At 38.1% G+C, this 24623-nt stretch overlaps 2 protein-coding genes across 13 annotated transcripts in view; one reads left to right on the top strand and one right to left on the bottom strand.

Annotated features, from left to right (window-relative positions):
• MCC (MCC regulator of WNT signaling pathway) overlaps positions 1 to 4154 on the top strand; it is a 470217-nt gene extending 466063 nt beyond the window's left edge. For all 3 annotated transcript variants that reach the window (XM_055298398.2, XM_063612914.1, XM_055298399.2), the window contains one exon: positions 1427 to 4154. In XM_055298398.2, the coding sequence (XP_055154373.1) occupies positions 1427 to 1607 (181 nt within the window). In that variant the 3' untranslated portion in view covers positions 1608 to 4154. The remainder of the gene's footprint in view (positions 1 to 1426) is intronic.
• DCP2 (decapping mRNA 2) overlaps positions 374 to 24623 on the bottom strand; it is a 53953-nt gene continuing 29703 nt past the window's right edge. For 2 of the 10 annotated variants that reach the window (XM_055298400.2, XM_063612920.1), the window contains exons 9-11: positions 20994 to 21098; positions 18181 to 18232; positions 8039 to 15698 (exon numbers count right to left, since the gene is read on the bottom strand). In XM_055298400.2, coding sequence (XP_055154375.1) covers positions 15535 to 15698; positions 18181 to 18232; positions 20994 to 21098 — 321 coding nt within the window. In that variant the 3' untranslated portion in view covers positions 8039 to 15534. Of the gene's footprint in view, positions 2031 to 5179; positions 5660 to 8038; positions 15699 to 18180; positions 18233 to 20385; positions 20409 to 20993; positions 21099 to 24623 lie in introns of those variants that run through there. The other 8 variants (XM_063612915.1, XM_063612917.1, XM_063612918.1 and 5 more) reach the window with 8 other exon arrangements.

Below are 24623 nucleotides of genomic sequence, written 5' to 3'. Positions count from 1 at the left end.
CCCCCACCGCCCTCCACCTGTGGTACTTGGACTGACACCCTGCATGTAGACACAGCACCAGGGATGGGCATTTCCCTAACTCTTGAGAACTCTAGAGAGTGGGTGAGTCCCTACCTGGCGCTCTAAGAGCCTGGTCTTCCTTACAGTGGCATCTCCCAAGATGTTCTGTGGAAACTAAGAAATGCTCAGTAACAACATCCTTTGGCCAAATGTAGCATACTGTGGTATATGCCTCCTGATATTATGTATCTTAAAGGTTCTGGGAAGTCATACAATTAAAAATCTGTTTAAGCCAGTATTTTCCAAACAAAATTAGCTATGGAATTTATTTGAGCAACACAATATCCACTGGAATACTTTGGGAAATACTGCTCTAAGACTGGGCTCAGGACTCTTCTCTATAAAAAACAGAGGACCTCAAAGAGCTTTTGTTCCTGTAAGTTTTATTTATTGATACTTCTCATGTTAGAAACTAAAACCAAGATAAATTCTTTAAAGTTTTTATTATTTTATTTACCAAAAAAATGGCATTTTTATGAAAAACTATTTTCCAAGAAATAATTAGAAAAGTGGCACTGGTCTTACAAGTCTGCAAATCTTTAATGTCTGGCTTAATAGAAGACAGCTAGGTTCTCAACGTTTGCTTCTGCAGTCAACATTATGTGGATGTATATTGAGAACACCTGGCATCATCCAGCTCTATAGTTGGAAATAAAAGCTCAAGACCTCACAGACCTCCTGAATGGGTTTTACAAATCCCTGGGGTGAGTCCTCAGACTATCTGGGAGAACTGCAGCTGTAAGGGTAATGACTGTACATGGAATGGACTTACCTGGGCTCACTGTATACCCTCACCACCAGGCTCTGGTGGAGCAGTTCAAAGGCCTATATATTCCATGTTTGGCTTTGCAGCATTGGCTTATGGCCTAATTTAATATTCTGAGTCCCACCAGCCCAAAGCATAAAGGGAAGCTGGAACAAGAACAACCTGTCTGCTCTCATCCCAGGTATGGTCACTCTGATTGCAGTGTCTTAGGAATACTCTCCTGTAAGATACACTTGACTATGTTGCAAGCAACCATGGAGCAACAAATAGACCCACTATTTGTATTTATCGATTTTGGACTTGGCCAATTTGGATTGTTGGTTTGACTCTTAGAACCCCTTCTAATATGTGAGAGTGACCAGCCTCTAGCAATCCAGCTGGATTCATCAGGGTTAAGCCAGTAGGTGACTGGCCGTTGAGTGTTGACATCCTGGTGCTGTCCCTCCTCTGACCACTAGATTTCAGATTCGTACTGAAGAGGATGAGTGATCTTTCTTCAGAGCAGTGCTCACTAGACCTGGTTATCCAGTGGACAGGATGGTGTGTCACAATGCTACTTAGGATGAATCTTCATACCAATTTCCCTTCATTCCCACCTAGCAACCTGGTGGCTGCCTATGAGAAAGCAAAGAAAAAGCATCAAAACAAACTGAAGAAGTTAGAGTCGCAGATGATGGCCATGGTGGAGAGACATGAGACCCAAGTGAGGATGCTCAAGCAAAGAATAGCTCTGCTGGAGGAGGAGAACTCCAGACCACACACCAATGAAACTTCGCTTTAATCAGCACTCACGCACCGGAGTTCTGCCCATGGGAAGTAAACTGCAGCAGGCCACTGAGGACAGAAGGGCCCATGTACTTGTTGGGAGGAGGAAGAAAGGGAAGGCTGGCAGGTAGGTTGGCACTTGGACAGTGGAGTGCCCCAACTCAGCCCTTGGGGTGACTGGCCATGGTGACACTGTGGACTGTATCCAGAGGTGCTCACTCTTCCCTCCCGGGCCCACAACAGCGTGTAAACACAAGTTCTGTGCCTGCTCGGCAGAACCTCATTTCTACTTTCAGCACTCTCTCCCTCCTCTTCTAGTCTGGCGGCTGTGCATCAGTGGGATCCCAGGCATTTGTTTCTGTAAGATTCTCCATCGTATCCTCTTTTTGGAAGATGGTGGGCTCATCTTCTAGGATCTTGTTTCTCCTCTTTCCTCCTGCTTCATGGGAAAACAGACCTGTGTGTGCCTCCAGCATTTAAAAGGACTGCTGATTTGTTTACTACAGCAAGGCTTTGGTTTTCAAGTCCTGGGTCTCAACTTTAAGATAGAGGCGGTCATAAGAGGTGTTGTCTGGGAGTTATAGGTCATGGGAAGAGCGTAGACAGGTGTTATTTACAGTCCCAGATACACTAAAGTTACAAAAACAGACCACCACTAGGACTGTGCCTGAACAATTTTGTATGGACAGAATAAAAACTTCCTTCAACCTTCATTTTGGAGGCAGGGCTGGGAAGGGAGCGCTCTCTTGATTCTGGGATTTCTCCCTCTCAGTGGAGCCTTATTAATATCTAAGACTCAGAGCTGAGAATCTTTTTGATACCTGTAGTGGAACTAAAATTTTGTCAGGGGTTTCTTCAAGAGCTGAGAAACATTATTAGTACTTCCTGCCCCAGGGCACTACATAATTGCTGTTCTGCTGAATCAAATATCTTCCACATGGGTACATTTGTAGCTCTGGACCTGTCTCTACCTAAGGACATTAGAGATACTGAACATTTTGCAAAACTTATGCCTACTTAAGAGTGCTGTGTAACCCCCAGTTCAAGACGTAGCTCCTGTTGTCATGACGGGGACAGGGTGAGGGAATGGTAGTTAAGGCTTTTTTGCCCCCACATACATGGTGATGGTTAGCAATGGTGCTTAAGAGGTTAAATTTCAAGCAAAATGCTCACAGGGCTAGGCAGGACCAAAGTAACTGAATTCTTTCAGGAAGGTCTTCTATCTTAAAACAAATTCATTATTCTTTTTCAGTTTTACCTCTTCTCTCTCAGTTCTACACTGATACACTTGAAGGACCATTTACTGTTTTTTTTCTGTAGCACCAGAGAATCCATCCAAAGTTCCCTATGAAAAATGTGTTCCAGTGCCACAGCTGACTGCAAATTGAAGTTGATGAGGTTTCTGCATAGTCTTTATGTCCATGAGCTACGGGTGGGTCTATTTTCAGAGCATGATACAAATTCCACAGCCTTCTGTTCACTGGAGGATACTCCAGCCACCAATTCGGAGGGCAGACAGTTCTATCCTAAAAGCAACCACCGAGAGGCCAGCAGTGAGGCTGCCCATCTCCAAAACAAAACAAAACATCAACTGGTATTAGTCTAGAAGGACCAGCTTTGGGAGCAGTGAGGCTGCCTATCTCCAAAACAAAACATCAACTGGTATTAGTCTAGAAGGACCAGCTTTGGGGTGCTTTGATCACTATGAAAATGTTCACTGGTTTCTATCATTTGGTGAAAATTAGTTCCTGTGATTTTTTTTCTTTTTTTTTTTTTTTTTTTTTTTGAGACGGATTTTAATCGTTACCCAGGCTGAAGTGCAATGGCATGATCTTGGCTCACTGCAACCTCTGCCTCCCAAGTTCAAGCAATTCTCCTGCCTCAGCCTCCTGAGTAGCTGGAATTACAGGCGCCCGCCACCATACCCAGCTAATTTTTGGTATTTTTAGTAGAGACAGGGTTTCGCCATGTTGTCCAGGCTGGTCTCGAACTCCTGACCACTGATCCACCCACCTCGGCCTCCCAAAGTGCTGGGATTACAGGCATGAGCCAATGTGCCTGGCCATTCCTGTGATTTTTAAAAATTTTTCACTGTTAGTATAAAGTTGCATTTTGTCATGAGGAAAATGTTTTGGCTGAAAAACATATGCCAAAAAAAAAATCAGTTTTCACCATTTTTCCAGCTTGCCTAGGGAAACGTCCTCCCCTGAGCAAAGTGGGATGTGCATGGCTCTTTTGTGATTAAGCAGGCATCAAATGAGCAGTTTTCATTTTCACTGACACAGAAACATGTGGCTGAAGCAGGAATAAAATCCTGCCTACTGACTTCTGTCTCCATTCTTGCTCCAGGTAAAATCAGAGAACCTCCCCTTCTTGGCCCTTTAATTCCCCCAGGCAGAGGCGGCTTCAGCTCCTCTGTTAAGGGCCCCAGTTTTACTCATCCTCTCTGACCTTGGTTTGAGTTTAGTACTTTCAAATATGTGACAATTTGGGTAAAAACTATTTTGCAGGCAAAAAAAGTGTTAATTTTATAAATACGTATAATAAAAAAGCTATCAAAGTTTTTCCTTTCCTTGTATTTTTCAAATACTCCCCCAAGACACAATCCTTGAAGGTGAACTAGGTGGCACTTGATTATGCTAATTGTGGGAGCTACTGAACTATACTGATTAAATTAAATGCTTGCAGGTGCCTGGGTAATTTTCCTTTGTGTATAACCTGGCTCTACCTGAATTTTTCTCTAACAAACATCTCCATTGAGGGTAAACAGTGATCTTGATTCTAATTTATATGAGGTTAAAAACCTTCAGATTTCATATTTTGAATTGTTCTCCCTAGTTTCCTCAGTGGTTACCCCCTTTTAGTCAGTAACCATCTCTGTTCAGAATTCAGTCTTTGGCTTTTGAAGAAATGGGCACAGAGCAAAAGGACCCATTTCACAGTTCCCTTGGAATATATTTATTTCCCATTGTTGGACTGAGGCAAACAAAACCAACTGTGCAAATCACAAGCAAAAGAGACTTCTGTCCATAGTTGGAGTGCCATCATCAGTATGAGCTTACCAGCTACAAAACCTGTCATGGACTGGGGAACAGTATGATTCCTTATTGAAACTTTCATCATTCTCATCGGCTGGCTTGTCAGCTTTCTGAAGTTAGTTAATATCCATGCGGCCTGAAACAAATGTTTAACTAGCACTTAACTTTTAAAATTAATTGCTTAATTCTCCTTTCAGATGCATGCACTAAGTCTTCTCTGAGCCTGCAGCAATATTTTAGAGGGACCTCAGAAAGTTCTAAGTCAGAGCCTTGACATTCTACTCCAAAAGGAAGTCCAAATTAGAGCCTATAGGCTTTTTCTTAAAAGCTGTTAAGGAGTAGTAAGAAAGTCACCACTCTAAGGAAAACATGAAACTATCTATCTGAAAGTCTTCTGGTTCCTAATTGGATACAGATTAGATTTATTTTAAATGAAAAAAAAGTGCCCTGTAGTTACCCGATCAAGATTGGACTGCCTGTGTCACTCGCATGAATTAAAGAACCTCCATAGTTGCCTGTTCCCTTCTGAAGGTGTTCCTATGGCCCACAAGAATTACCCAGCAATCACTTTTTGTCTATCAATCCATCAGTCAACCTTAATAGCTCTCAAGAGTTTGGATTATCAAGCTTTAAATAAAGTGATATTAAGATGACTATAAAAAAATAAACATTTCTGAAAGTGTCCCTTCCTCCATAAGGCTTTAAACCATTTGCAAATTCTTAATTGGGAGTATGTCCCAATCATTCTATTAAACTATTTAGAGCTCCACCTACTTCTAGATTCAGCAAACAGAACTACTAGTTAGTTAGAGTATTTTGAGGGCCAAAATAGAAGGAGACTTCTGTAATGGTTGAGATTTCTGCACTGACCTTAATTAGGGTGCCGCCATAGGGTTACCAAAGTTTTTAGTGAGGGCTGGGGAGGTGGAGCATAAGTGACATTTTTTTTCTGCAGAAGGTGATGGCTTTGTAGAACACTAAAATTTTTCAGGAAAACATACGGCAATTTTTCTTATCCAGTGGGAACAGCCTATTTGACAAGGAATGATACAAGTTTGATTCACCTTTGAGCACTCTTACAGAGTTTACAGAAGAGGCGTAACTGGTTACAAAACAAAAATTACGCCTTCACTATCCAGTTCTTAAAGTTTATCCACATCCTACAAATCTTATGTTTATATAGGTCAGGTTAAAGTAAGCTCCAAACTTGTGGCCTTCAGAAGTATCTCGTGTTTCACACACCTGAAATTACTCTAACTTAATACATTTGTATTCTCTAAGAAATAATGCTGACTGCTGTCACCACAGCATCACTGATCTCTCAGTGGCTGTTAAAATATAAACAAGTGGAAAAAAAAGTATACAAGTTGATAGCAGCTGTTCATGTATTCTTGTTTTGCTAATATCTGTGTAGAGAAAGACAGTTTCACATGCAGATCACCATACATTTTTTGCTTAAAGGTTACACTGGGTAAATTCTTTATCACATTACATCTGGGTGAGATTTTGCATGTGACCAAGAGGAAGAAATCATTCAGTCCCGCAAACACCAACTGCTGTGAAAAACCACATCCTTGACTAGTACTTCATCTTTCCACAGTCATTCATCTGCTAATCAGGTCAAATATCAGCTCAGCAGAACAAAGCAAGTTATATACAAATTTCCCCCACATTCACACTGATGCCATACTTAGTAATTCTGGCTCTACCATTCACTTTTGCACTTTTTGCAAATCAAATTCATGTGGAAAAATGTTCTGTTTGTAGAACTCATAGTATTCACTTATAGTGCTCATGTCAGGAATGGCAAGTGAGTAAGAGCCCCTGATAATCTGCTTTTGTTTGAACCTAATGCAAAGATAATAAAACATGTCCACTTCTTTCCTAGTTCAAATCAGTTTTTAGACATCTTATCAAGACTTATTTACTTTGCATGAGATTTGTTTCCTATTATTTGAATATGTGCTATACCCTTGAATTAGAAAAACTTGCCTGAATGTATTGTCAGTTATTAAAGCACATGTGACTAAGTTTGCATTTGTCAGTATTGTTCTGTTTGTACTGAGTCTCATTTTAAAATTGCTACTTAACACTGTACTATACCTTGTAATTTTTTAGATTCTTCACTTGTATTCTTTAAATGTTTCCAGATGCCTTTAGTTTTAGCTGCTGTAAAATAGCTACTTTGCGTTATTTGATATAGAATTGTTTTTTAAAAACTCCATTTATTTATACAGAGACATTTATAATATTTTACAAACATTCTTATATTCTGAATAAATATTTCTAATTCCACGGTGTACCTTACTGTGTTATTTAAAGGGTAAGGCTATCCTTCTGTAGAACTGTTTGTTTGTCATACAGGCAAATATCAAATCCATGATGCTTACATGAAATCAAGAGCCCTAGTCAAAGCAAGGCGGCTAGAAGACTATTATTAGATCAAAATGGCCAAAAAACCCTCATGTATAGCCCATTTTTAGTTGGCTTTTTAAAATCTGGCATATTGAAGAAAGTCTTTTCTCCTCTTAAAGATCATTTAAAAAGGGAATGTAATCAAGGACTGGAAATGCAAGGAAGTCATATAGGACAACAAGATGGCAAGCGGTTTTGCAACACATCTGTTAGAGAAAGATTACAATGTACACAAGTTTTCACTATCGAAGCAAAGTAACTTTGACAGTAAGTATGACAACTTAGTCACTCTCCTTCTGAAAATTTAAAATAAAAGCTACTATCATATAGCTGAGGTCTCTAATGGAAAAGAATGTATTTCTTTCCCCCTTGAGATCCAAAATTAAGTATTCCTATTGCAAAACCTGATTCTAGCACAAACTTAAGAATTGCTGGATTTTAAATATCTAATGAATTCACATCTCAAGCCCTACACTATAATCTTGCTTTAAAGCAACAAACTTAATTGTTTGAGGTATTTTCATTTTTGCAGAGACTCTCTACAATATTTCTTCCCGGGGGTTTTTTTTTTTGGTGGTTTTTTTGTCTTTTCCAGAGTCTTGCTCTGTTCACCGAGGCTGGAGTGCGGTGGCGCGATCTCAGCTCACTGCAACCTCCGCCTCCCGGGGTCAAGAGATTCTCCTGCCTCAGTCTCCCAAGTAGCTGGGACTACAGACACGCACCACCATGCCCAGCTAATTTTTGTATTTTTAGTTTCACCACGTTGGTCAGGCTGGTCTCGAACTCCTGACCTCGTGATCCACCCGACTCGGCCTACCAAAGTGCTGGGATTACAGGTATAAGCCACTGTGCCCAGCTTCTTCCTGTTATATAAACATACTTTTATCATGTTCATCTCATACTTGCTTGCCATTTTTATTGGTCCAAAGAAACAGCAACCACAATGAGTAACTCAGAACCTACAATAATACATAACAGTAGCAGAAAACCAGGCTAAGGTGGTAACTAAAACTGCCCAAGCAGCCAATTTTATTGATAGCACATTACAAACAATCTAACACAATGATGTTTTTACAGAAAGCCAGTATCTGAACAACCTTCCATCATTCAAATTGTATTTTGTACGATTAAAAGGCTTTTAGTTTCTAACCTATTATTTACATGAAAAAGCTTTCAAAAAGTTAGTTAGAGCATAACTGTAAAGACATAGGATTTTGTTCATTTTCTCAGTGGAGAGTACAGAGTACAGCTGACATTCTAGTGGGTCTTTGGAAGTACAGTAATCCTGCAGACATTTAAACTCTAATTCACAAACATGAAACACTGGAAATCCTTTGATAGTCATACCCAACAATACAGGTAAAGTCAATCTTTATCCTTTCGTTAACACTGAGGGAAAAAGACAAAGTTGCTGTTCAACTACAACAACATAAATCTAGAAACAAAATAAAACCTGTTCTAAATGTTTCAGTTCTTATAACAAGGTGAACACTACCGGTGTTTTGGGGTTCCTTTTCTGCTATCAGTAAATGTTTGACGATTTCCAAAAGAGCACCAAGAACTCTATACTACCATGAACAGAATCCCTTGAAGTAGGTTTACTTACAGTCTTTCTCCAAGCCTTAAAATGCCCTATTAAGGTAAAATAAAACACTGTTATAATCTAGGCAAAAATTAAAGGTTGAATCATTCCACATAAGACAAAAATAATTACTAAAGAAATAGAGTTCACAAATCTACTTGGTTATCACATTTACTCTAAAGTCCGGTTTTTTCATTGACCATAATATATTTAGTGAAACATTTCCTCAGTTTTTGTCTACCAGCAAAAGGTCTCAAATAATTTGCTTAACGTAACTCAGCATAAATATCTTCACCTTTTTCCGACTAAAACTTACTCCCAAACAAATTGTTTTAAGACTATGTATCTTCCATTAACATCTTTAAAGCATAATGTAAAAAGCCACATCAAGTCTTGTTTTGGAAATAGGCACAGTATTAAAAAGTCAAGTCTTACCCCTTTCCCATCCAAACTAATCTGTATGCCCTATTTTGGTTAGACAAAAGACAATCTTATTAAGAAAACTTCACTTAAAAATGCTAATGCATGAACTATAATTCCATTTATTTTATTCTGAAATGAGATTGTTTTAAATTTTTATTAAAGCTAACAGATAAAAGTCTGAATTGTACATGGATCTAGGATAAGTCAATAATTACCAAGGATGATTTTTAAAAAGTACTATAAGGTATTAAGCTAATAAGCAAACTTCAAAACAATTATTTTTTAAAAATAGACATAAAGCAAAATAGTTCATGGTTTTATTGTCCTTCCCTATTTTTGTTACTGAAGAAAAAGTTTCTAGTATTTATAAAATGGAAGTCAGGTTAGCTGTCTCCTGTCCTAACTCTAAAGTGAAATATGACCAAAGAACTTTAAGACTCATTTCTTTGGACATTTGCATTTAACGTTAAATGATTACTTGTGCAACATCCTAACACAAACCTAAAAGGAACCAAAGAGACAGCAGTCCCCTAGAACAGTAGTGAAATGCACAAAGAAACTCTTAGCAGTATGTCTTCTGTGCTTTTCTGTCAGTGCGTATCATATGTATGGTGCATAAAGAATACAAGTCTACTGTTACATGTTCCAAAAGCACTAACCCATCTAATCAACCAACTGCTGAAGAATTATCTTTCTAAATTTCATTCACAGTTGAGAACCTTTACTTTCATTTGCTGCCATCCACAGTCTATTCCTAAGTATCACAAAAGCATATGCCTGCCAATCTCTTAAAAAATGACAATGCAGACTTGCGCTCAAAATGAAGCTACAGGTTTAGAACCTCAGATTCAATGAACTAAAAGGATAATACATTAAAATGTTAAATTTGACCTCAAATTCCACTATACTAAGGACGTTGCCTAAGACCTCTCAAAGACTGAGGACCAGCAGGACACTGCCCATTTCACTCTAGAACCACACACAAGTCTGTTGTTCCCAAGCCAATGTGAAAGCTATAAGCATTGAGACTCAAAAGAGCACAGGGGTCCACAGATGACCCAAACATCAAAAGTGCGATCACCTTCTCAGGAAGGAAAGATAAAATCACTGCTTACAAGTCTGTGGCAGGTTTGTTACGGAGATGTAATATAAATTTAAAAAGATGGATTATTCTACAGAAGGGATAAGACACCAGGGAGAAAAAAAGGACTCAATGGACTTTTTCCTGGCCAGTCACACCAAGAAAAGGGATTAAGAAACAACAGGTCTTCAAATGGCACTAAATGAACAGTGGCCAATAACCCAAAAACCACCCAACCACCTGCAGGAAACCTTCCACCAAAAAGCAGAAAACACATATTCAGGGCCGCTGTCTTCTACTGGACTAAAAGACTGAAGTCTACTAAAGGTTAGGGTCCATGTGGAACAAGGTTACAAACACAGGCAGTTGATTTCTGCATTCACTCTTCAGAGTACCTTTGACCAATACTACCCAACTAACATAAGCACCTTGTGAAAGCTCATTCCTTTTAGGTTGGTGCCTTCAAGCTGCTAACATAGCTAGACCATACTCCTCTGCTAACCACAGAAGATCCAAGATAAATGGAATGTTTTTATTGGTGATTTCATTACTCTGATAACCCAGATTAAAGATTTCATTATGAACAATCCTCAAGACCTCCATACTTTATCATAGTTTTTCTTTACACTTGTTTGTACTCAGCTGGTGGAGGTCAACCCTTTAAGCCCACTCCCATGGGTAAGAGTAACTTTCACTCTTTTCCCTATTTACAGACTACTATTTCTAGTAAATGCTATTTGTCACAAGAAAGTTAGATGGAAAGGAATGAATCACCATTCAGGACAAATGTATAACCACCGTGATGTGACTGACACCACAGCAGATTATGGCTGTGTGTTCTGAGTTGTCTTCCTGTAAGAAACCAGTGCACTCGAGTTTGACTGGAGTTCTACAGTATTACTTCATGAAGGACCAGACTCCTCACCACTGGTCTTTAAAGTGAGAAAAATTACTTTAGATTCACTGGATTGCTTGGCAATCATACTTCGAAAAAATTCACTTTATCCAGGGCTAGAAAACACTCGATAATGGCGATACACATATATTTATAGATATAGATATTCATATATATATGAATGACTACACTTAGGCCATGCAATGATCACATTTCTAGCCTGGAACATAATACAACACTCAAGTATTGATAAATACTCTAAAGTTTGTTTCTTATACTCTTTGCCCAGCAACTATAGCTATTCTTCTCCCTTCAGGACACTTTGATTCTATAACAATAATCTATCATATTTTTTTGAAACTGCAATCCAGAATCCTACTTTGAAAGCATGGGGCAAAGCCTGTACTGCCCATTTGCAATCTGCCATCTTTCTGACACAGGAGTACAGACTTCAAGAGCAACTCAATTCTAGGAAGCAAAAAGATGCTGAGAAAGCCCAACATAATCTCATTTTTAGAATTTTTGGCAACTAGACAAATGCACTTTAAAGTCTTAGGACATGATACAAAATAATAAACTCTACCTACACTTTACCAAGCTGTCAGGAGTACTGTCTGATAAAATTGTTTTTACTAACACTTGTTTACCTAGAGACAGGTATGTAAAGGATACCTTCAAACAAAATAGTTTGTCTTGCTTATTAATCTAAAGTTACAACAACACATATGAACCCCATCCCCCAGGCTAGAAAATAATCCAAGTCAAAATTACTAGGAAGAAAAGTTAATGAATCTGACTTTACTATAACTATGATTAACATACAAAGAAAATACTGCCTCAGAAAATATAGAAACACAAAAGATGTCAATCAAAACAGTCCCAGGGAGCAGGAAGGTCCACTGGTACAAAAATAAAGATAAAAAGCCAAGAGAGACCACCCTGACCAACACGGAGAAACCCCGTCTCTGCTAAAAATACAGAATTAGCCAGGTGTGGTGGCGCATGCCTGTAATCCCAGCTACTTGGGAGGCTGAGGCAGGAGAATCGCTTGAACCCGGGAGGCGGAGGTTGCGGTGAGCCGAGATTGCACCACTGCACTCCAGCCTGGGCAACAAGAGTGTAATTCCGTCTCAAAAAAAAGCCGAGAGGGTATTGTGTTAAGAAAAGTAACTTGGCAAAATGTCTAATTTTTATAATTAACTTTGCTCTCCTTACCGTTTAACTGTTGGAGATGAAAAAACAAAGGACGAGAAGTAGGTCCATGAGAGAATAGGTAGTGAAATGTTTTTAATGCACACATGCACTCAGACCTTAACTTTTCTATAGGACACAATATGGTGACTTTTATAGAAGAATCTAATTCCTACAGTAGGAGGCTGTTATTTACTCAGATTTGAATTCCTTTTATTTGACATTACATACAATTACTAAAGCCTTCAAAAGGAAAAGTACTAACTCAATCTTACAGCATAAAATTACTTTCATTATATGTCTTCATTAGCTATACTTACTAATTGATATTTAATAGAAAAATAAGGATATTCAAAGCTCAGAACAGCAAGTAGTAACCACAATTCCTTTGACAGCACTGGGAGACTTTCCTTTATGCATGAATACAAAAATCCAACTTCATTTTCCAACATCTTTAATCAAATTTCACTCACACTTATATGAGTTCTATTAGGTTCTCAGGCCTCTCCAAATGCTCATGTCTCAGGAGGGTATCACTATTTGAAATCCTAAACCATTCATTTGCTACTTCTTAACAAAAATTTTTGAAAAGCATGTAAACCACACCCTTATCTTTTGGATTACAATGGTTAGGTACAAAAACAATTCATTTAGCATCTTATAAACCATTAAAGTTATACATAAAAGCACCTACAAATTTTTTAAAAATAAAAGATTCACAGTGCACTGCACGTTGGAACATATAAGGTTGGAACATAACATTTAAAAAGTGAATTCCAAGACCTGTATCTCTCTCAAAGACATAAAACATAATGAAGCAAACCAACTACTCTTCTCATCTAGCGTCTTAAAATGCAGCACTCAGTAGAAGTAAATTATTGCATATTCAGCATACTCCTTTATCACTTGATTTTCTCAAACCATACTAAAATTTCTCAAAGGAGAAATCCAGTTCGCTAAGCACGGCCTTTCTCAAGGTAACCTGAACACTGAGAAACTATTACCCAGGTTTGAGGGAATAAGTAGAGTAGATGTACCTAAAACAAGTACATCCAACTTGGATTTTCTGCATAGTTAAGTCACATCACACACATAAACCTTAACTCACACCTTTTAACATTTTTTTAACCTCAAACTTTGAGGAGAGCTAAAAGCCTGAAGTTATCATAATCGCATCCCAACAATACCCTTATATTTTGTTCCACAGTGCATTAAATAAAGCAGCGCAACAGCAATAACATTTAACCATAGTTAAACTACTGTAATCACAAAGATAATTTGTTGGTTCTTGAAAAGGCTCAACACCATTAGAGGCCATACTTCCGGTAACTAACTAATCTCTTTTGCTTCAGTATTGAGAGCTGAAAAATCCAACTCTACAGGCACCAGCAAAACTGGCCAAAGTATGCACTTAAAAAGAAAAAAAAAAAAAAAAACACACACACATACCAAAAAAAAAAACAGTAAAAGTTAAATGGTTTCCAGAAGACAATAAATGAGTGAAAATTATTCATCTGCCAGGCAAACTACATTTTCACTCCTTTAACAAGTTAACAGAAGTCTGGAATGCTGGGACCAACTATAAATATGGCTCAAAGAGACCCAAGCAAAGCAGCCGTATTTCTGAAAAGAACAGTAAAAGCTTCCAAACACAATCATATAATGCATTAAAAAGCAAAGGTCACAGGATTCAAAAATTTGTCACATTAAAAGATGCAGGATTCTGAGTATCATAATTCTATGCACACTGCTTTAATTGTGAATTCTCCTGCTTAGCACCAAAAGGGTGACACTTTCATTAATAAATAGAATTTCTCCTTTAAAACCAAGCCATTTAAAAGCTAAAGCAAAGTACTACCAAGTGAATTCCTTAAATAGCCCTTCTTTTAAAAGTCCCATGAGGTTCAGTGAAACCCAATTAAATAGGCTACCTACACAGAATAAAGATCTCTACTGTAACATTTATCAGCAGAGAAGTATTTTGTGGATACCACTGTAAAAAAGGATTTTTAAAACCCACATGATAGATACACACACACACATACTCAAACATCCCCTACTCCCAAGAAATTCCTTCAATGAGGTCAGATGCAGCCAAAACACTAAAGCCCCCTTAACGCCCTGGTGATTGTCCTCAATTATAGCTGAAATCCTCCTTAAAATGGGCACTGCCATCCGTATTTGAATTTAAAAATCCTAAAGCAAAATACATTCCTAGGAGTGAGTTACGTACGTTACTGTTATGTAACACATATACATAACGTGTAACCTAGTGAAATGCTTTATTTGGACTTGGGTAAACTGCATACCCCTTCCCTTCTCGCTCCATCATCCAGGGGCTTAGCAGGCCAATAAAAGCATGTCAGTCTCTGCTACTATTGCAAACTGGAACCTAATATAACATCAGTTTCCAAAGATCAATACTGGAGATGCAATGTAAAACCTAGTAATATCAGTTTTTCATACATATTTACACAGCTGGAATACAGAAGAAATTTCCACAAGAACAAAAGTCTACGAGACTAAAGGGTTGGAGGCAGGATAGTAAAGACATGACCCAAAGTAGCTGCTGGGTCCCAGCCTCCATGCTGTCTGCTACATTTCCTCCAGCAGTCTCACAGGTTTACTGACTGCATTTAACCACAGCTCAAAATCACAGCATTAACTCCCAACAACTCAAGCCCCTCCAGGCTGCAGACTTTGTCCTTTTTAAGTGCTAAGAGTTCATTTTGGACATGCACATTATATTCCAGAAGCTGCTCAATAAATCCTTTCACTGAAACTCCAGAGGAAGATTAGAGAGCCTCAGTGGTTAGAAGCAGAGAGAAGTACAAAATGCCACCAAAGTAGATCATCTGTAATCGTGATGAATGTCACATCTCAGCTCTTGTGTTCATTTAATAATTGGGCATTATTTTAAGTTTCTTTGAAAAACTCCAATATACTATTATTGCAATCACTGTAACAGGTAGATGCAGCATTCCCATTAACTTGGCTACTTGACAGTAACTCAATACATTATTTTCTTAACCAGAATACAAAATAAAACCCACAGTCACACAGAATAAATGCCCTCAAAGAAAGCAACTTAAACTTGTACTAAACACTGGAAAGGTAAATCTCTATAAAAGGTTATAACTGCATTTACAGTGCAAACTCGTGTTTCTTTCTACTCTCTCTTATAAACAGAAAATGTCTTCAGAAACATTGCCTCCCTGCATTTCTTTAAAACACCTGAGAAAGGTAAGGCTTGAGGAGACACCCACTCAAATGCAACAGGTCTCTGATCCTGGGACATTTACAATACATCTGCTGCTATCAAAGGTCCAAGATTTTCATTATAGCATTATGGTCAAACTTGAAACTCAAAAAGGCTCTGGATGAAAAGGGGAACTTGCAATGTCCATTACATGCCACGGGCTGTCCCTCGGTATGTTCTAGCAACTGGTCTTCATTGGAGCTAGGTAAGTCATATACAGCATCTGTTTAAAAAAACAAATAAATAAATAAGCTCAATAATCTCAGTAAGAAATCAAATACTGCCCTTTGCCTTTTGTTACAAAAGAATTAGTTTTGCGTATATATTTATCTTTCCAGACTCTAACCCTAAATAGAATCACCAAAATATGTATTTTCCTTTCCATAAACTGGTGGTCAACTGCATTTTCAATCTATTATTATTTCCACATATTCAACATCTTAATCTCAGCCATTAAGACCCTTGACATTCCTTTGCTTTCAAAATGAGCGTAACTTTACCTCCTATATGTGCTTTACCTACTATATATGCATTCTGTTACAGAAAAATAAAGCTGGGGTTTACCAAGATTTCCAAGAATTTATCACCATAAAGAAAAATCTGGCCAGGCATGGTGGCTTACACCTGTAATCCCAGCACTTTAGGAGGCCAAGGAGGGCAGATCACAAGGTCGGGAGTTCGAGACTAGCCTGGCCAAGATGGTGAAACCCCATCTCTACTAAAAATACAAAAATTAGCCAGGCATGGTGGTGCACGCCTGTAATCCCAGCTACTCAGAAGGCTGAGGCAGGAGAATGGCTTGAACCCAGGAGGCGGAGGTTGCAGTGAGCTGAGATCGTGCTGTTGCACTCCAGTCTGGGTGACACAGCAAGACTCCATCTCAAAAAACAAAAGATAAAAATAAGAAAAAAAAGAAAAATACAAATTTTCCAAATCATAGTACAACAAAACTCCAATTTATCTGGGCTTTTTTTTTCCTCCCTTTTAAACAGATCAGGGACTTGACCAGAAAGTAGGTTTGGAATAGACACCAAGAAGCTGGGGCAGAAAAAAGTGTGAAATGAGGATGAGGCTTCCCAGGACATGAATCCTTTTATACTTCTCAAGACAACTCAAAATTTTATATATCCATATAATGCCCAACTAAGATCGATATACCAAGTTATAGTATGCTAGGTCTCATTCTGTTGCCCAAACTGGAGTACAGTGATAATCACAGCTCACTTCAGCCTCAACCTCCTGGGCTCAAGTGACCTTTTTGCCTCAGCCTCTTAAGTAGCTGGGACTACAAGTATGTACCACCACACCTGGCTCATTTTTAATTTTTGTAGAGTCAAGAGTCTTGCTATGTTGCCCAGGCTGGCATGGTGTACCTTTTTTAATATCCCTGAATATATGACTTTTAAAAGATTTCTGAATATATGTTAATTAGACTTCACTATCCACCTAACATGTCCCCACCACCCAAGGTGGCCAGAAAAAAATCCTATTAAGAGGACTTATACCCCCATAACTTCTCTATACTAAACTCTAATGAGGAGAAATAAAAGACCCTTCAATAAATGGTGCTGGGAAAACTGGATATCCACATGCAAAAGAACTGGATCCTTATACCAGACATAAAAATGAACTTGAAATGGATGAAAGACTTAAATGTAAGACCCGAAACTGTAGCATTCCTAGAAGAAAACACAGAAAAAAGCTCTCTGATGCCCATCTTCACAATGATTTTTTTTTTGGATATGACCCCAAAAGCACAGGTAACAAAAACAAAAATAAACAAATGGGACTGTATCAAACTAAATTCTAATGATAGTTCCTTTCTTCATAGTTAACAGTAACTTTCCATAATAGGGTTAAGGCATCTCTTTCAAAATAGCATTATCTCGCTTAAATCACAGACAGTATTACAGAACAAGAATATGATAATGCTTTTCATTTCTTAGACTTTTCTATATGAAAGCCTTTAATTTAGATGGTGAATAAATGAGTATCTACTGCACAGGAAATTTCATACAATTCAAAATAGCACCTAAGAAAAAAGTCTACTGCACTTCCAAGTAGCATCTACTAAATCAGTATTTAACAAAGAGCTTTCTACATTCATCAGGATTACTTTCCAAATAAGACAACACACCTAGTTTTCATAACCGAGGAAGGAGAAATTGCAAGTATCTTTAATAAAACCCATACTTAGTATCACCTTAAAAAGCTGAGCATTGCCTCCAGAAGAGAGAAAAATGTTCCTTTTAATTGGAAAAAAGGCATACAAATTTACTAACGTGTGTATGGGAAGAACCACAGTGATTACCCCCCAAAAATGTTCCCCTTCTAAAGTCAGTGCACCCCTTACATAGATCTGAGAGTGAGGTTTCCTAGCCTTTACAATACTGGATTCTTTCTACTCTCTCCAAATCCTTATGCAATTATTTACGTATTTAAAATATTCATGCATAGCACTAAGGTTTAACATTCATAAAAGAAACGGCACAGTCTGAAGGCAAGTAATTTTATCTAAATGAATTTGTTTCAGCCAGTTTCTTAGCGAACTCTACATACATGAACTCTTTCTACAGAACATATGCAACTCTTCCTGCTTGTGAGATCACAACTATCACAGATCACATACTCCCACTAAAATCAAAGTTAGGTAAACCAAACCAAATCCCACAAGGCAAATCACAAAAAGATAGGAAATGACTTGCCTGTTTCAAAATTATCTTGAAGTTTCCGTGGATGAAGTTTCTTTTCGCATTTCTATTTAAAAAAAACAAAACAAAAAAAAAAAAAAAAAAAAAAACACAAACACACATACAACAGTCACCAGTTACTTCACTTGCTAAAAATCAAAATATGTATTATCAAATTTCTCAGGGAGAAAACTGAACCAGGAATATAATCATCATCCCATTCTCTCACCAGTATTTTTGTATTTACTTTTTACACCTAAAATTTTTTTTTAGTTCTTGATTACATACATATACATTATAAAGACATCAAAAAAATAGACAAGTATTGGCTAGGTGTGGTGGCTCACGCCTGTAATCCTAGCACTTTGAGATGCTGAAGCAAACAGATCATTTGAGGCCAAGAGTTTGAGACCAGCAAAATCACCTCCCAACATACTTTATTTCTAAAACATAAAAATCAGCGAGAGCTAATTAATTTAGCTGAGGTGGCCAGGCACGGTGGCTCACACCTGTAATCCCAGCACTTTGGAAAGCCAAAGCATGAGGATCACTTGAGCCCAGGAGTTCAAGACCAGTCTGGGCAACATGGTGAGACCTATTTCTACCAAAAAAAAATACAAGAATTAGTAGGGTGTGGTGCCACGCACCTACAGTCCCAGCTACTCTGGAGGCTGAGGTAGGAGGACTGCCTGAACCAAGGAGGTGGAGGTTGCAGTGAGCCAAGATCGCACAACTGCATTTCAACCTGGGTGATAGAGCAAAACCCTGTCTCAAAAAAAAAAAAAAAAAAGAGCTGAGGCAAGAAAACGGCTTGAGCCCAGAAGTTCAAGGCTAGAGTAAGCAATGTACGTGCCACTGTACTCTAGACGACAGAGCGAGGCCCTACCTCAAAAAAAAAAAAAAAAAAGAAAGAAAAAAAAATTTATTCATTACAGTTCTCAACCCAGAGCTAATCAGTATTATATTTTTCTAGCTTTTTCCTATGAAGATGTGTGTTAACATCTTTTCATAAAATTGCAAACTTTAAATGGAATTATGATACTAGTGTCCAATAATTTTTAAAAATAGAATACATTGTGAACAAATTCCTTTTTCAATAGATGCACACTGTCATTTTTAGCAACTTCATGGTAACCCACTGCACAGATCTATGATACTGTATTTAATATCATCTTCTTCGATATTTAGTTTGTTCTCCATGTTTTCATCATAAAGGGGGTGAACATTCTTTAGATTCCTCTTCTAGGGAAAAGGTGAACACTTTTAGGGTTTTGATATAGCAAACTCCTCTCTAGAAGGTTGTACCAATTAGTAATTTTTATGTGTTACCAATACACTCAATACACAACTGGGTTATTTCTTTCCATCTTTGCCAATCTGATCGGAGAAATGTATCCCATTTCAATTTACATTCTCTGACCCCACATACAGTTTAACACTTTGATATGTTCATCAGTCCCTTTTATTTCTTCTCTTAAAAACTGCTCATATACTTGCTCTCCTTCATTAACTTTCATCTTAAACAACTTTTAAAAATCTATTCAAGTTCTTCTAGACAAATTTGAGTAATTTGTGAAGTTCTCCCAAAAAATCTACAAAGAATTTTATTGGTATCATATTAAACTTATACATTAATTTGAGGACAATTAACACTTGTACAATATTATCAATAAGTTATCTGTCGGCCGGGAGCGGTGGCTCATGCCTGTAATCCCAGCACTTTGGGAGGCAGAGACAGGTGGATCACGAGGTCTGGAGATTGAGACCATCCTGGCCAACGTGGTGAAACCCTGTCTCTACTAAAATACAAAAAAAAATCAGCCAGGGGTGGTGGCACACACCTCTAGTCCCACCTACTCAGGAGGCTTAGACAGGGGAATCACTTGAACCCGGGAGGTGGAGGTTGCAGTGAGCCGAGATCATGCCACTGCAATCCAGCTTGGTGACAGAGTGAGACTCCGTCTCAAAAAAAAAAAAAAGTTATCTGTCCAGTTTTTGTTAAAAACAGCTGTTGAATTTTAAAATGATTCATCTTAGTAGATGATAAAAGCCTTTTAATCATCTACTAAGATTGTCTGTTCTTGTCACCACTTTTATCAGACGGAAGAGAAATAATAATAAAGTAGTCAAATGAGTCATTAGAACCCAAATTAAGTAAATACCCAGGGAATTCACGTAAAATATTTTTGCTAAAAATTTGAAATTACTATTATTACTCACCAATAAATGAAAAACAGGTGAAGCTACAATAAGAAAACCCAATACACAAATATCAGAAATTACAGAAAAGATAACGCAGGAGACTGTTAGTTATGAATTAACTTTTGGAGGACTGACTAAACAAAAGAATGAAAGAAAATGCTTTAAATTATTCAGTTATTTGTCATTAAGCCAAATCTAATGACAATAGCACTGGATGTGTTTTTTTTTTTTTTTTATTTTCTAAACTCTTACCAACTTGAAGAAAAAAAATAATTAAATCCTCCCAAACTTTTATCCTCACTGAAATAATAGGGAGTATTTAGAAAAACATGGGGCAATGGCCAAATAACTGCTCTAGGGAACAGGTTTGAGTACGCATTGATATTAAAATATAAACAGCCACATAAAAAATTAGATGTACAATTGAATCAACATTATAAATTTGTAATTAAGAGCAGCCAGAGATTTTTAGTGTAAATAGTGCACAATTCAGCTACACAAAAATCCTACTACTATATCAGTTAAAATAAGAACAAAGCAAGTAACATTCCTGTGCCTTGGCAATGCCCTTGTTTCACTCTTCAGAGGATGAACTGCCTACTTAGTGTGACAGCTGTAACTCTTACCATCAAAGAATTCTGCTGCTTTGCTGGCTGAAGCCCATTTGTTCTTTTCTTTTGATTAGGTGAATCTTGATACTGTTTTCTGCCATTTCCCCTCATACTTTGATTCTGTTTTCCCAAAAAGAAATAAAATATGAATCTATAGTATAATGTAATAGCACAAAAAAATGCCCCATGAATATGTTTAGCTGGTTGAATCAAGTTTTTAGCAAAGCTTCTCCTACCCAAATTTTCATGAATCACCCTATCAATGTATTTTCTTATAGAAGTCAGTGCTTCCCAAAGCAAGAGTTCTCTAAAGGTATGAAATAGCAAATACACTTGCCCCTAGAAATCTTTCCACACTTCGGCCGGGCACAGTGGCTCATGCCTGTAATCCCAGCATTTTGGGAGGCTGAGGCAGGTGGATCACGAAGTCAGGAGATGAGACCATCCTGGCTAACACAGCAAAACCCCATCTCTACAAAAAATACAAAAAATTATCTGGGCGTGGTGGCACACGCCTATAGTCCCAGCTACTCAGGAGGCAGAGGCAGGAGAATCACCCGAACCCAGGAGGCGGAGGTTGCAGTCAGCCGAGATGGCACCACTGCACTACAGCCTGGGCAACAGAGGGAGACTCTGTCTCTTTAAAAAAAAAAAAAAAAGAAAGAAAGAAAGAAATCTTTCCACACCTCTTGCCTTATCCCATGTCTGCTTATAGATCTCGTTTCTAATGCATACATGGAACCTCTCTGTAAAGGAATGCCGAGGGACACTGGCTACAGTTCTTTTTTTTTTTATTATACTTTAGGTTTTAGGGTACATGTGCACAATGTGCAGGTTTGTTACATATGTATCCATGTGCCACGTTGATTTCCTGCACCCATTAACTCGTCATTTAGCATTAGGTATATCTCCTAATGCTGTCCCTCCCCCCTCCCCCAACCCCACAACAGTCCCCGGAGTGTGATGTTCCCCTTCCTGTGTCCATGAGTTCTCATTGTTCAATTCCCAACCTATGAGTGAGAACATGCGGTCTTTGGTTTTTTGTCCTTGGGATAGTTTACTGAGAATGATGTTTTCCAGTTTCATCCATGTCCCTACAAAGGATATGAACTCATCCTCTTTTATGGCTGCATAGTATTCCATGGTGTATATGTGCCACATTTTCTTAATCCAGTCTATTGTTGTTGGACATTTGGGTTGGTTCCAACTCTTTGCTACTGTGAATGACACTGGCTACAGTTCTTAAAGCAGAAAATGAGTAGATGTAGTAATCAATTGTTACCCTAGAAATCTGCTTTAACTTATTAATAAGCAGTATTAATTTTTACTATATTTTTACAAAATAACAAAGATTACTGTTATTTTTTTTAAATGGAGTCTCACTTTGTTGCCCAGGCTGGAGCGCAGTGCTTGGCTCACTGCAACCTCCGCCTCCCAAGTTCAAGCGATTCTCCTGCCTCAGCCTCCCGAGCAGCTGGGATTACAAGCACATGCCACCATGCCCAGCTAATTTTTGTATTTTCAGTAGGGTCGGTGAAGATTTTCACCATGTTGGCCAAGCTGGTCTCAAACTCCTGACCTCAGGTGATCCACCCACCTTGGCCTCCCAAAGAGCTAGAATTACAGGCGTGAGCCAACGTTCCCGGCTAAAATTCATGTTTTTAAAATGTGGGCCATTACTCCTAAACTTAGACATGCAATAGTTTAAATCTTGCTATTAAATTGCTTTAAGATAATTTTCCTACCAAAAAATGCTTAAGTTTAAATTGAAACGAACATTTTAAACATTAATTTGTCGTTTGAGATATTGAAAAGATAGCTATTTGAGGACTGGAAAAAATAGAATAAATAGGAGGATCTTCTAAAATATATATATATAAAATAAGAATGTTAATTTACATTCCAACTATAGAGAAAAATAACCAGTTGCCAAAATAGCTGGAAAAGAATAACCTAAGTGATGCGAAGGAAGTATGGCTTTGAATGACTCATGTTACTACACACTTTTAATTTAGTTTCATTCCACTCTTCCCAGCATGTTTTTTAATTGTGGTACAAAATACATACAATTTACCACATCAACCACTTGTGAATGTATAATTCAGTGGCATTAAGTATAGTCAGCACTACCCACTTCCCCAACTTTTATCATCCCAAACAAAAACTTTGCAACCAATAAATAGTAACTCCCTATTCTCCCCTCCCTTAGCCTTGGTAATCTCTACTTTGTGTCTCCATGAATTTGCCTATTTAGGAATAGAATAACATTAATACAATATTCATCCTCTTGTGTCTGGCTTATTTCACTTAGCATAATGTCCTCGAGGTTCACCCATACTGTAGCATGCTTCAGAATTTTTTTTTTTTTTTTTTTTGGAGATAGGGTCTCACTCCCATTGCCCAGGCTGGAGTGCAGCGGCGCCACCACAGCCTTGACTTCCCAGGCTTAGGTGATTCTCCCACCTTAGCCTCCTGAGCAGCTGGAACTACAGGCACGCACCACCATGCTTGGCTAATTTTTTTATTTTTAGTAGTAGAGACATGCTGCCCAGGTGGGTCTCCAACTACTAGGCTCCAGTAATCTGCCTATCTCAGCCTACCAAAGAGTTGGGATTACAAGTATGAGCCACCATGCCTGGGCAGAATTTCATTTCTTCATTTCATTCCTTTAAAGCTGAATGATATTCCATTACGTGTATACACCACATTGTTTATCCATTCATCTGTTGACAGGCATATGAGCTGTTTCCACCTTTTGGCTATTGTGAATAATGCTATGAACATTGGTATACAAGTTATCTGTTTAAGTTCCTGCTTTCAATTCTTTCGGGTATTACCTAGGAATGGAATTGCTGAGTCACATGGTAACTCTAAGTTTAACTGTTTGAGAAACTGCCAAACTGTTTTCCACAGTGGTTGCACCATTTTACACTCCCATCAGCAATGCACAAGGTCTCCAATTTCTCCACATCCTCACCGATACTTGTTTTCTGTTTTTTTTGTTTGTTTGTTTTTTACTATCGCCATCCTAATGGGTAAGAAGTGATATCTCACTGTGGAGATACCACTAATTATTAACAATGTTCCCTAATGATTCATAATGTTGAGCATCTTTTGTGTACTTATTGGCCATTTGCATATCTTCTTTGGAGAACTGTCTATTCAAGTCATTTGTCCAGTTTTAAATTAGGTTGTTTTGTTGTTGTTGAGTTCTAAGAATTCTTTACATATTCTGCATATTAACCCTTATCATATATATAATTTGCAAATATTTTCTCCTATTTTGTGGGCTACGTTTTCACTATTTTGAAAATGTCTTCTGAAGCACAAAAGTTTACTTTTGACCAGCCCAGTATATACACACACACACAATTTTTTTTTTTTTTTGAGACGGAGTTTTGCTCTTATTGCCCAGGCTGGAGTGCAATGGCACAATCTCAGCTCACTGCAGCCTCTGCTTCCCGGGTTCAAGCAATTCTCCTGCCTTGGACTCTGGAGTAGCTGGGATTACAGGAGACCGCCACCACACCCAGCTAATTATCTTTATTTTTAGTAAAGACGGGGTTTCACCTTGTTGGTCAGGCTGGTCTCGAACTCCTGACCTTAGGTGATCCACCATACCCCGCCTCCCAAAGTGCTGGGATT

The sequence above is a fragment of the Symphalangus syndactylus genome, chromosome 11, assembly GCF_028878055.3.
Source record: "Symphalangus syndactylus isolate Jambi chromosome 11, NHGRI_mSymSyn1-v2.1_pri, whole genome shotgun sequence".
NCBI lineage: Eukaryota > Metazoa > Chordata > Mammalia > Primates > Hylobatidae > Symphalangus > Symphalangus syndactylus.
Note: the sequence above shows the minus strand (reverse complement) of the source record. Positions and strands in the feature narration are given on the sequence as shown.